The sequence below is a fragment of the Tachypleus tridentatus genome, chromosome 8, assembly GCF_004210375.1.
Source record: "Tachypleus tridentatus isolate NWPU-2018 chromosome 8, ASM421037v1, whole genome shotgun sequence".
NCBI lineage: Eukaryota > Metazoa > Arthropoda > Merostomata > Xiphosura > Limulidae > Tachypleus > Tachypleus tridentatus.
Window position 1 is genome coordinate 9810505 of NC_134832.1, and position 14193 is coordinate 9824697.

Consider the following 14193-nt stretch of genomic DNA (forward strand, 5'->3'; position numbering starts at 1 on the left):
TAGTAATGTAAGTATGTGGGTGTGTTAGGCTAGTAACTCTTCTGCAGCAGGTGTCTGTAACTTATTGGCAGATGTTGAAGAAATGCAACAGGAATTACCTGTTGTGGATTTTGGCAGCAGAGGAATTTGTAAAAAAGATTTAAATATTCAAGGTAAGCATATTCCTTATAGAAAGTAAAGAATAGCTGCAAGTAAAAACCCTAATTTATCGTATTATAAATAGCTTTCACTCACAGACAAAACCAAGTAAGGATTAGATTTTGTGTGTGCTTAACTTGGTAACATTAATACATTACATAGTTCCTTTTGTTATTTATTATAATTCTCTGTGGAAGAATTATTGGAAAATAGAATGTTTCTGTTATTTTCGTTAGTGCTGAGGAAATGTTTTAATTTCGACGTTGAGACATTTTGTTGATTTTATTAAAGAGACAATAGTTACGAAAAACACGCACTCCGGCAAGGAAAAGTAAATACAGTTTTATCTGGTTGTTCTAATACAGTTTTAGTTTAAGTTTTTTAGAAAGCAGTGTACAAAGTATTTTTAACTTGATCAAGTTAAAACTTTCTACAACGAAATAAAACGTTGGACACATCATGATATATATTTGTTGTGATATATAAGACATTGTCTTAGAATTTTATGCACAACTCATAGTGTTGCTAGAAATTTATAATTCTAAAAGCCTAATTTTGATACTTGTAGTGGACATGGTATAGTTTTGCTCTTAATAAGCAAACAATCATTCTGATTTTTCTTTTGAACGTCTTTTCATTACAAAATATAATTTAAAGCATTCAAACCAGAAAATACTAGTTCTATATGTATTACAGGGAAACAGCATATACAACTTGTGCAGTGCAACCTTATTATGCAAGCCATAACCTTTACAGAACTTGCCGTAAAAAAGAAAATGAAATCACTTGTAAGGGCTAATGTTCAAATGTGAAACCCAGTAATCTTCACTGTGTAGGACCAAAACATCCCTTCTCCACAGAATTGTTTTTGATGGTTGCAAGACATGATTTTGCGAGAGTGTATTCTGTTCGCCGAGCGACCCTAGGGCATTCCGAGGGTATCTTCTTCCGTAAAATTTTTAAAATGTAAGATTTTACTTTGACCTGGACCTCATTTCATATTATATAACTGTCAACGTTTCGTTAACAAGAAAATCCATACAAAGTTTCAATGAGATCCATGCAAAAATAGGCCCAGCATGACCAGGTGGGTTAAGGCGTTCGACTCGCAATCTGTGGGTTCGCGGGTTCGCACCCTGGTCGCGCCAAACATGTCCATCCTTTCAGCCGTGGGGGCGTTTTAATGTTACGGTCAATCCCATTTTTAGTTGGTAAAAGAGTAGCCCAAGAGTTGGCGGTGAGTGTTGATGACTAGCTGCCTTCTCTCTTGTCTTACAGTGCTAAATTAGGGACGACTAGCTTTGTGCGAAATTCATAAACAAACAAACCATGCAAAAATAGGCAAGAAAAGTGCTAAAAAGGTAAACCTTCATATATTTTATTTTCTTTGATATTGACAATTTCATTTAATAAAAGTAAATTGTCCATCTCAGTCCTGCGTGGATAAAAGTTGGCAAATCGAGTTATATGGTATTACTGGTATCTTGTATTAATAATCTAGTTTCGAATATACAAGTAAACCATGTCAACCATTTTAATGTCATTTGTTTTTATCTATCTTACAAATCATAATATTAACAATATAGCTGTCAAAATATGCCATTCAGTATTTCTTAACAAAACACTTGGCATTAAAAACGTTAATTATTCATATCGTACATGTGGTGTTGCATTATAGAACTCATATTCTTTTTTTTCATATGTAATTCATACCTACAAAAAAGGAAGTAGCACGGTCCCTTATTGTTATTTATCTATAGGAATCGCAGAATAGAAACTTGTAGATGAATTATATTGTCTATAATCACAGTTAATATCTTTACGATGTAGTCTATTGTACTTAAGTGCCATATTGTGCATTGCAGTTGTTAATAGTAATATGAATTTTTTATGTTCGTCAACTTAGCTAATTTATCGTATTCGTAAATAGCTTTCACTCTCAGTCAAAACCAAGTGAGGATTAGTTTTTGTGTGTGCTTCACTTGGTGACATAAATACATTATATAGTTTCTTTTGTTCCCTTAAAATTGAAGAAATATACAAACGTTACATAATTAATATTTACTTGCGTTACTCTAATATTAGTGGCATCAGTAAATCTCAATTAAGGTTTGAAAACATAGCACAAACTGTTCCGTTTCTTATTCTGTGAGATAACAGAAAAAATGATTTGAAAAACAGAAGGCCTTGTATTAAATGGTTAGGCAAACAACTATTTATAAGCATAAAGGTGAATTTTAATGATAGTTTTCCTTTATTTTAGTATTGATGTACTCAAGTTCTGCAGTGTAACAATATTTCGCCTTCCAACTAAATAGATGTCGCTTTTCAGCTGCAAAGAACTTATTATTCAATCGTCTTCACAGGATATTGGGAGGTATTTTGTGTGGTTGTTGTATGGTAAGCAGGTTCAAGCTATTACATTTCATTGTTTGTAAAATTTTACTACTTGATATATTTACAATATAGTTTATTGTATTTGTTAATAATATGAACTTTCAGTTTCAATGTTCTGCAGCTTGGCTTATCTTTTTCGTAAACAGCTCTAATTCTGTCAAAACTAGGTAAGGGTTAGTTTCTGTGTATACGTAACATGGTGACATTATCTTGTCCCTTTGTTCCCTTGAAGTTGAATAAAATAAACAAACGTGATATAATTAATATTTATCAGTGTTACTAGTATTAGTGATATAAGCTAGGTTACAATTTAATTGTAATTTATAAATGTCTAAAGTATAATTAACTTTACTACTACAGCGATAACAGCACTAGTACTACTTCTTTCAGTTCTAAACATGCTTAATTCACTTTTGTGACTACTCATTGCAAAGATTCTTTCCTCAAGTATGTCGAGAAATACTCAAATAATAGAACATATCTCTCCTGATGAAGAGAAACCCACCTAAAGTAAAAATATCTCAAGACGGCTGGTATGGGCATTAAAACATGTTCTTTGTTAACTTGAAGAAGACCTAAGAAGTGAGGTCGAAACATTTTTGTTCTGTACTTTAACAAAAGTTTTAATGCCCATACCAGCTGTCTTGAAAACACATCCCTAACATATATATACATATATGAAGTTACGCATCCAAGTTGGCAATGTTTCTGGGACAAAACAAGAGGCCTAAAGTACTTAATATATTATTACTATTAAATATTACATTACCTGATATCACAAGATAACAGTTGGAAACATCCTATAACAGTACTATGTGTTCACAAAAAGTGATGAAGAATCTACATGAAATGAAGTGTGAAGCTGATTAACTTTGAAACACAGAACACCATGTCTGTTTTATAATGAATGAGATGATGATGTTACAAGAAGTTATATTGTAAAAGTATAAAGGGATTCAGGTATGATGTATATGGTAGTAGAGAAGCAGTTATAAACATTGCACTCTCTTTCTGTTGTGATAATTATGTAATAAATTAATAGTGGGTGCAAAATTACCATATTGCTTTATTGGTTATGCCTAATTCTCTTTTTAGATTTAGAAAACTACCATGTACATATCATTAGAGATAACATAAAAAGTGGGGGATTGCTAGGGTTAGGTAAAACTAGTATGGGTTGGACCTACTTCATTGGACTGCTCTGATAACCTAAGCCAATATGAAAAAGGTATGACTAATTAATGTGTTGAAACCTTCATCGTTTTGTGGATGAGGCTGTTTGGTCAAAGGCTAAAGGAGTAAACCTTAAAGTTTAGCAGAAAACTACCATTGTACATACTAAGAAAATATACTAGAAATAAAATTGATCATATTTTAATCAACAAAATGTTCAGAAATGCATTATAGGCTGTAAAAATTTATCCTGGCACTAACTATAATTGTGATCACATTCCAGTATGTGCTAGTCTTAAAATTAAACTGAAAATAAAAAGGAAAAACTATAAATAATGGATACATGGATATATTATAGTCTGACATAATAATAATAAAATAATTCAAAATTACAGTTAAACTAGGTTCAGTGCTTTGTCAAACAGGAAAAGTAGAATCTCAAAGGAAATAAAGATTAAATCACTTGGCTGGCATAATAAACTATCTCAGAACAAGAGAGGGAAAACAGAAATAAGTGAAATATTTGATCTTATGAAAAAGGACAAATAATGAAGAATATGGTAACTGTAATGAAGAGAGAAGACTGAACTGCAATAAGCTAAAAGAAAAATAGCTTTAAATACAGTGTGTTGAAATATTAAATAGATGTAAAGATATGGTAAGTGAATAGAAGAGGTTAAAATAAATAGAAAAGCCTCTTAAGGATTACTTTCAAACTATGAAATCTTTATTGACAAACAATAATATATAAATAGAAGTAAGAAAAAGTGTATACTTTTGGTACAAATGTAAAACTTTTACAGTAACTGAGAAAACACCATAAGCAGCAGAAATGTTTTCTTAAGAAGAATTCTGTGAATAGTATGGCCTGAGAAAAATGTAGTTAATGGTACAAATCATCACACCATCAAGAAAAGAAAAAAACAAGCTGAATTAATATGTCGTGTAATAAGGAAAGAAATAATGGAGCACACAGTAACAGCTGGTATTGTGCAAAAGAAGACAAAGAATAAAGATGCTTGATGGACTGAGAGCAAATAGAGAAAGAGCTTTTTTATTTTTTACTGAATTGGGACTGTTTTTTTCAAACTGATCAGGCTGAAGTCATCTATGAGGTTGTTTAAATTCAACATTTACTTCACAGTAACATCGGATTTACCTACACCAAGTAGTTTCATTGTGGAAGTTGTAACCTTAAAATGCTATCTTACTGACCATTGAAGGATACTGACTACATTTTTGTCTAGTGTACAGCAATGCAGTCATGTCACCCTTAAAAAAACAAACATGATTTCAATCTAACGAAAGGAACAGAGGTAATTGGAAGAAATACAACTTAATGATTTTCTTGACCATGTATTATAGGAAAACTAGAACAATAAACAAAAAGGTATAACTTAGAAAACTAACAAACTAGTTTTCATTATAAAGGATAATTGTTGGTGTGTATGTCTTTGGAAACTGGTTCTTTGTATCCACCAATGCGCTTTACCAAAAAAACATTATATGCCAAATTTCAAGTTCAGATAAAAAAAAAATATCATTCTTTCTTTAACAACACTTGCGATAATTCTTTATTTTAATCTCATATTTGATTATTTATATGTAATGGAACTTAGTGCAATATACCTTTATCTATGTGTATAATAGCCAAATATTTATCCTGCAGTTCTGAACAATTGATTGTAGAGAGAGAATTACATATCAAAATGGTTATTTTTAGGAATACATTATTTGTAAATTATTCATATTTTGTAATTCCTAAAATCTCTTGTCAGTATCATTATCAATCCATCACTCTGAGAAAAACTTAAGAACAGAAATGTTTTTCTTTGTGAGGGAATTTTGTGAAAAACTAGACTTCCTCTGTCAGCTGAAATATTTTAAATATATAAGCATGAACAAATGTGTTTGAATATCTATTTGTTGTTTCATGTTATTTTTCATGTCAGCATTACATGCATACATGAATTTATCGTATGATGTTGAATAAATTGATTTGAATTTAATTGAATATGTAATGGATTTAATGTTATTTTAGTATATACGTTTGTTTCAGTTTAATATATATTTAGAAATGTGTGTAATTTATGTTCTTAAATGTGTATTGTGTAAGTCTCACCTGCTATCTAAATTTGTAGAAGATTTTTGAAAGTAGGAATCAACGATATGTTTTATGAAAGCACCAGCATATCTTCAGATGTTCTTGAGCCAACTAAACTTTCTTGAACTTTGCTTAATATTATAAATTGACAAGCTGGGAGACAGTTATATAGAATATTGTTTGGTCATTACAGTCAGTATACTATAATCTTCAAAAGTGATAATTGTGATAAATGGCTATTATTGGAAAACTACAGACATTTGGCCTGGAACATTTTTAGATTTTGAACATTACAACCTATTTAACTTGAGTGAATTGATTTCAGATGTTAGTATTTCCATGAGGACATTAAATGTATTCATTGGTAAAAATTCAGGTTGTAAGCAATGTGAGGCCACCAAGAAATATAGGTAGCGTTAGCAAAGTGTAACAATATCAACTTAAAATGAATTCACTTATTGTGGACCTGGACTGTCAATAAAGTATTTAGTTCCAGACCAAATAGAAGACTGAATATTGTTTGTGAATTTGTAAAATTTTTGTATATTAAAACATGTTTTTGTTAAAAAAAGAAAATTGTGTGTATCAATCTTGTTGGCAAGGATCATAAATTTGATACACATTGTCATTCAACTAACTTTTAAATTAAAGATTCCAGCTATTTGAAATCATAATATGTCACATTATAAATCAGAGATTTCTTTGTGATGAATTATATTATGTAACAAATATTGCCCCTCTGACACTTTTCATAGAAAGGACAGTTGTTCAGTGTTCTTTTTCTGCTTTTAGTACAACAAAGGGATAGTGGTGTCCAATGATGAAACTCCCTGCAACTACTTTACAAACAGTAGACTTGTTGATCCATCTAGGTTGTTCTGTCTACTAAATTTAACTAAAATACATTTTGTGTCAAAGTTTTTCATTTATGTACGTGTACTTGTGGTTTTCACAACACATTGATCAGTATCATTAAGGCAGGGAGGGAGAAAGAGAAACAACTAAATACAACTATTCAGTATACACACACACATACTGTCTTCCAAGTTAATAAAATCTGCTTACTGCGATTGTACGATTTTGGCTACACACTCTTTATTTCGTGTTTAGTGAGTTACAAAGTTATTTTGCAGTATATATCTTGACACACTGTTATTCTACAGACCTGCTGTACCACTTTTTTGGAAAATTCATGTTATCTGAGGATACCATTTCACGTCTTCTGAAGGCAATATATTCTAAAGATTGACCACCACATTCAAAAAATTGGTTAGAAACTTGCCGAAGACCTCATGACAGCCTTCTCATTTCTCTGTTACTCGCTATTCTGTCTTTTGACCAATGAAAACTAATTAACTTACCCTAGGTTATAGCATCCAAAGGGAGTTGCATCTGTGTTTCCATATGCTACTATATAAACTGTTAAATTTAAATTTATGCAGTACAGTTAAAAAGTGATGTTTTTGAAGGTACAACAAATGAAAGAAAGAAATAACACCTGAACTATTCATGCAAATTTTTACATGTTAAATGTAATACAGAGAAAGCAACATACTAAATATAATGTGGTGTGTGTAACAAATATTAACGATTACTTTAAGAAACACAAGATTTGGCTACAGGAAATGTCGCATTATTTTTAACCTTGTGTGAGAGTTCAAATGGAAAAAGATAAGCTTTTTGAAAGTAGAAAGTGAAAGAAATGCTTGGAAAGTGAGAAGTTACAACAGTTGTTAATATGGCAAAAGTATCATTTGTCAAAACGTAATATAATAATTATCTGATAATGTAATGTCGTAGTTGTCATTACTTTTTAGTAGTGTATATAGTAATGTAAGTATGTGGGTGTGTTAGGTCAGTAACTCTTCTTAGGTCTGTAACTTATTGGCAGATGTTGAAGAAATGCAACAAGAATTACCTGTTGTGGATTTTGGCAGCAGAGGTATTTGTAAAAAAGATTTAACTATTCAAGGTAAACATTTTCCTTACAGAAAGTAAAGAATAGCTGCAAGTAGAAACCCAGATTGACTTGCAAAGATTTAAAGAGATTAAAGAAAAGCATAAGAAATTTAAAGTGACTGGTGAAAATGTAAAAATTAACAGTAAGGATTTATTTAAGTACATTAAGAGTAAATCAAAATGTTAGAATGAGCATAGGATCCTTGAGGGGTGATAAAGGAAGGCTAGTATCTTATGAGATGGAAGGGTTATCTTCATTTTTTTTACTGACAAAAATTTAAGTAGTATTCCACATCTTGAACAGTTTACGAATAGAAACAAGATCACTGCATTAACTCTTAGTTGGTTAAAAAAAATTGAGAAATTAAAAGAAAAGATAAGGCTCTTGGGCCAAATGATATTTTCGAAAAGGAAGTTAAAGATTGGGTATGTGAGTCACTTTACAATTTTTTGTCAGTTTTTGAATAGTGGACAGGTACTAAAGAATGGAAAGTTAGCTAATGAAACTTCTGTTTTCAAAGGAGGTGATAAAAATTGTCCTAGTAGTTATACACGTATTAATCTTACATCGTAAAATATGGTTTGCAAAGTAATTTTTAAGTCTAGAATTTTATTGGATAGTAAACATGGTTTCACTAAGGGAAAATCTTGCCTTTGTAGCTATTCTTTGAAAAGGTTATTGCTTATGTAGATTACAGTAAAAGCATAGATTTGATGTATCTGGATTTTGAAAAATCATTTGACAAGTGCTGCATAAAAGATTTGTGAAAAAAAAAGTGTGCATGTGAAGGATAAAATAGCAAATTGGATAGAAGAGTGGCTGGGTGGAAGAAAGCAGAAGATTGTTATAAATGAAGTTCAGTCAAACTCCTTTTGACTTACATTAATGACCTAAATGAAGGAATGGTCAGTAAATTACTTATCTTTACAGACAGTATTATGGTGTTGCTTGCAGTGAATAGGATGCTATTGAGTTACAGATGTATTTAGATTATTTAATAAGTTGAGCAAATAAATGGCAGGTGGGTTTTAATTATAAGAATTGCAAGATAATGCATGTGGGCTATCATACTTTAAATTATCAGTATAATTTGTATGGGAATAATGTTAGCAGTGTTAGAAAGAAAAGTGATCTTAGTGTAATAGTTTATCAGTCTAAAGTCTTATAAGTGTGTGCTGTTGCTAGTGGTAGGACAAATAAGTTTTTTTTGTTGTATGTACAAAAATGTTGACCACAAGTGTAAAGAGGTTATAATTTCATTGTACATTTGGAATATTGCATTATTTAGGAAAGGCATCAGACTGTTGGAGTTCAGAGAATGATAACAAGAATGGTGCATGGGATGGAGGAATTGTCACATGAAGGAGAGGCTAAAATCTCAAGTTATTTTATCATGAAAAAAGAAAAGTTGGGATCTGATTGAGGTGTTTAAATTGGTTGGTTGGTGTTTTGTGGTGCAAAGCAACTAGGCTATCTCTGCTGAGGTGTTTAATATTGTAGAGGGAATTTAATGGTCTTGATGCATCATCATTTTTTTTGTTTGTATTTAACAGTGATAATAAGAGGACTTGGGGATGCAAGTATACTTTTGATAGGGTAGGAGTCATCTTTAAATAAGATCATTTTATTTTCATAACAGTGTGGTTGGTTTTTGGAATGGGTTGCCTTCAGATGTTGTAGAGGCAGTATGTTCAAATGAGCTTAAGAAAGAGCTTGATAAGTATATATTTGATGATGATCAAGGTTTAAGTTGTGTTTTTGTAATTTAATTTAAAATGTGGGATATCTGAGATGGACCAATAGGTTCTATGTTGTCCCAAAACGTTATAAATTTGACAATAAATGAAGAGCACACACACAAACACAGTACTTGTGTTCCAAATAATATATTTGTTCAAAACAAGTTAAATGTATGTGCAAAATTCTTTACACTATAGAGATCATAGTTGTATTTAAAACAATATAGTTTTTTTATCTCATTAGAAGTTCATTGAAGCCATTTCAATTGCTTTAGAATTCAGTTTATAAGCCAAATTATTTTTTATATTTTTTATCATAATAGCATCCATATATAATTTGCTAATGCTGTTTGTTTTTTATGCTGCCTATAATGATCTGCATTTTGTCAGAGTTTACATAGGAGGGTTTAATTAGTTTAGAACATCTTTTAATGAGACAATTTATTCTCCTTATCTCTTTCATACTTTTAATTGCATTCTAACATATCAACTGTTAAGCCATTCACTCCCACAGTGGTCGACTCTGTTTCCGAGCTTTTCTAGACCTAATTTCTCTTTCTTGTGGCCTTACTGTTACTCTGTTTCCACTTGTCTGGTTGAAACTATCTATATGTCTGCCATTTAGGTCTTGTAGAAATCTCTGTAGCCTTGACATTAATGGATTGCAATCACAACGTTCAAAAGCCTTGACATCAGTGAATTACAATGTTTTTTTTTATATGACAATCAGCCCCTGTTCAACAGAAATATTTAAAATATATTTTTCACAATGTACAAAGACTATTTTTAACTTGTAAGTTTTCTCATACAGCCAACACCAACATTGGCAATTTCTTTGTTAGTAGCTTCTCAAACAGGGCCTCTGATAGGGCTTCTCCTTGTCATGATCCCATGACTTGATCTTGTATTGTCTTGGGCTTGTATTTCCTGATTTATCTATATATTAATATGATGCATTTATGTTTTTTTTATTTTTCTCACTAGTCTGTTCTTCATTTATGTTGAAGTCCTTGTATGTCTCAATTCCAGCCAGCGTTTTTAGGCATATTAGATTCTTATCTTCTATGACAAAATCACTGTCTTGTGGTTTTGCATCTATAACAACCGCATGTGCAACGTCCACCTTTGTTTCAATAGTTGTACCTCTTAGATCTTCTTCTTTCCCAAAATGCTTCTTCATCAAATTGGCATGTTAGATCTTGGTTTTCCCATTTACATTTGCCATGCAGTTCATTATTTTGAGTAATTTCTGTAAGTCCTTTACACTGCTCCTGTATGTGGTGAAGGGACCTCCCAGTGAAGGTTCTGTTCTTACAGTTTACCTCCTCTGGGATCTAAACATCCCCCCATGTGTTTGCTGTGCATGGTGATCCATGAAGGGGAGGGGAGGATCTTGGTGGTTGAAGGGTCCAGCTCTAACACACCAGTTTGGCCTTGAATTCCTGAAGACGGGTGGTCTTGGGGTAGCCCCCTTTGGGTCAGTCAGCTGGTTCACTTGGGCTAGGGTCAACTGAGTGGGTGGAGCCTTGAATACAAGACCATAGCCCATGTACGGAATAGGCACAGTGGTGATAGTGTCAGAGCAGATAGATTTAGCTGCCATGCCTGCAAGCACATTCCGCGAATACCAACGTGGCCTGGTATCCAGAAAAACTGGATAGAAGTAGATGTTAATGAGAAATGGGCCAGTTGGTTTTGAATATCAGCGAGAACAGGGTGTGAGCCAATGTGAAGGGATTCCAAGGCTAGCAGAGAACTAAGGGAGTCAGTATAAATAGTGCAGTCAGAGCACTGCTCAACTTCAGTATGATCCAGGGCAAGAGATATGGTGTACAGTTCAGCAGTTCTGGTGGGTGGAGTCAGTGGGCACCAAAAAAATTTTCTCTTTATTATGGATACTAAAAAACAAAACAAAAAACAACACAACTTGAAACCATCAAAAATCGACCACTCTTTGATGAATCTGTACAGCCTAACTCACCACTTGAATTTGTCTCGCGATTCTTAATTTTGCATTCCTTAAGTGACAAACCTCTAGGGCAGATGTCCCCATTTTTTATTCAGAAGGGTTTGCTGGCTCTCCTAAATCAGTAAAAAAGCTACGTTTGGGAGACATCTTCATCACAGCATTCCTAACATCTCCTGACATCAAAGGCCTTGGGGGACATACCCATTGAATACTTTCAGAGGAGTCATAGTTGAAAGAGATTTAAGGACTGTCGCAGGTGTCAACAGCAGTACGTGGAATCTTCACTTGAAAAGATGGAATTCTGGAACCAACAAATGTTCTAATACTAACATTTACAACACCACAATAAAAGCAGGATATACGAATTGTAAGGTGTGACCTTATATTCCAAATCCTGTACAATGTTTCCATTGTCAACTCTTTGGTCATTCAAAACAAACTTGCCGTGGTTCCTTTACCTGCGCCCGTTGTGGTGGTAAAGACCACAATGCCACCAAATGCCAACTCGAACCACATTGTATAAACTGTAATGGTACGCATCCTTCTAATTTTACTTCTTTCCCTAAATGGGTAGAAGAAAAAGTACAATGTCTCAAGACAGTTACCAATATCACTTGCACAGTGGCTCAAAAATTATTACCTATTCTGTCTAGAACTTATGCTGCTGTAACCTATTCTACTACTACAGTAGGAGTCCAGACAGACCTTACCCTATCCCCTACACAGTCTTCATCAGAAAATCTTAATAAAACACTTCCCAAAATCAACAAAGCTCACAAATCAGTGTCTCCTTCCATCTCTGTTCTGACCACACTTTCTACTCATTGCCAAATTTCACCTTCTTCAAGTCAAGATGTTTCCATAGGATCTTCCTTTCTTGATGCCCCAAAAATTAAACAAACCACTTGTCCGTACCCTCAATCATTAGTATGTGTACTGATAAATTCAGACCTGACCATTTGAGCTAGAGCAGGATCCATAGAGGGCGATAGACTCACATCCACTAAAGAAAAAAAATGTGGGCATAAGCAGAAGGACTTTTTACCATCTTCTCCTCTGAAATAATTACACATGGCTACACTAATTCAATGGAACTGTCGAGGTTTCCAATCAAATGTGACTGACATCAAAGATCTGATTGACTTTTATCATTCCATATGCCATCCTTTGCAGGAAAAATTTCTACAGCCTACAAATACAGTTACTATCCGACACTATTCATTATACCAGAACGACAGGCTATGTGTAGGACAGGGACATGCATGTGCCCACCCGGTCCCTGTCATTGACCACACCCTTGGAGGCTGTAGTCATCTGTGTCTCCTTGGGTTGTACCATCACTACTTGCTCTCTATACTTTACACCTGAAATGCATTATAATTAATCAGACCTCAGTACCCTCATTGAGCAACTGTCAACCCCCTTTTTAATCTTGGGAGATTTTAATGGGCATAATCCCTTCTGGAGTGGCTCCCGTATTGACATGAGAGGGCATGCCCTAGAGCATATGCTTCTGAACCACAACCTGGCTCTATTCAATACTGTCTCTTACACATATGTTCATGCATCCAGTCAGTCATTTACGGCTATAGATCTTTCTGTCTGTTCCCCTTTGCTACTCACTCACTTTTCCTGGGATCAATCCATGAGGTAGTGATCATTTTCCCATCATATTACGAGAGATTGGCCGTGATCAGTACCACCCGACCCATGTCCCTCTGTGGAAGTTGGTCAAGGCCAACTGGCCTTCTTTCACGACTCTCTTGGAACTTGATCCTGCCATCTTATGTAAATCATCCATAGCAGCTGTGAACAACAGTATTATACAAGTTGCTACTTGATGCATCCCTAAAACCTCGACATGTTCCCTATGGCATCCCTGCCCTTGGTGGAATTCTGCCTGTTTTATAACATGAAAAATTCAGAAACGTGCTCGGGATAAATTTTGAAGATACCACACGCTCTCAAACTGCATTGCATCTCAGCAAGACTATGCACACTCTCGGCAAGTTAGATGTCAAAGCCAGAAGAAATCTTCGATTAAATACACCTCTAGCATTTCTTCAACCATCAGCACAAAAGTTATATAGGATAAGAACTGGAGGGTGAGTGGAAGATATACTTCTGCCCCCCTCTCTATTTTAATATCTGATGGCCACGAAGTTGCAGATGCACAGAGCATTGCCAATATTCTAAGGTATTTCTTCTCTCGTGTATCTAGCTCTTCAAACCAATCCCTTTCATTTTTAGCCATTAAAACACAGGTGGAGCATCTGCCTCTTTCCTTTTCAACTGACCATTTCTATGACTACAATTGCCCTCTTACACTGATAGAACTCAAACTTGCAATTCATCAATCCTGCAATACACCAGTCGGACCTGATAATATACATTATGAGATGTATTGCCACCTTTCCCAGAACTCTTACTATTCTCCCTAGCTGTCTTTAATCAGATATGGCAGGAAAATGTCTATCCAGATGCTTGGCAACAGGCTATCATGCTCCCTATTCTGAAACCTGGGAAGGATCCAACAATTCCTTTGAATTACTGCTCAATTGCTTTGACAAGTTGTCTCAGTGAGATCTTAGAGAGGATAATCAATGCCAACCTCATTTGGTTTCTTGAATTAAACAATCTCCTCTCACCTACTCAGTGTGGGTTCCAAAGACAATGCTCTATGATAGACCACTTAATTCACCTTGAAACATCA

At 33.9% G+C, this 14193-nt stretch overlaps 1 protein-coding gene across 7 annotated transcripts in view; it reads left to right on the forward strand.

The window, feature by feature from the left end:
- Positions 1-2452: 2452 nt before the first annotated feature.
- The window catches only part of obe (activating signal cointegrator 1 complex subunit obelus), a 241105-nt gene continuing 229364 nt past the window's right edge, over positions 2453-14193 (forward strand). For 3 of the 7 annotated variants that reach the window (XM_076517563.1, XM_076517565.1, XM_076517564.1), the window contains exon 1: positions 2552-2702. In XM_076517563.1, the coding sequence (XP_076373678.1) occupies positions 2629-2702 (74 nt within the window). In that variant the 5' untranslated portion in view covers positions 2552-2628. The other 4 variants (XM_076517566.1, XR_013032327.1, XR_013032326.1 and 1 more) reach the window with 4 other exon arrangements.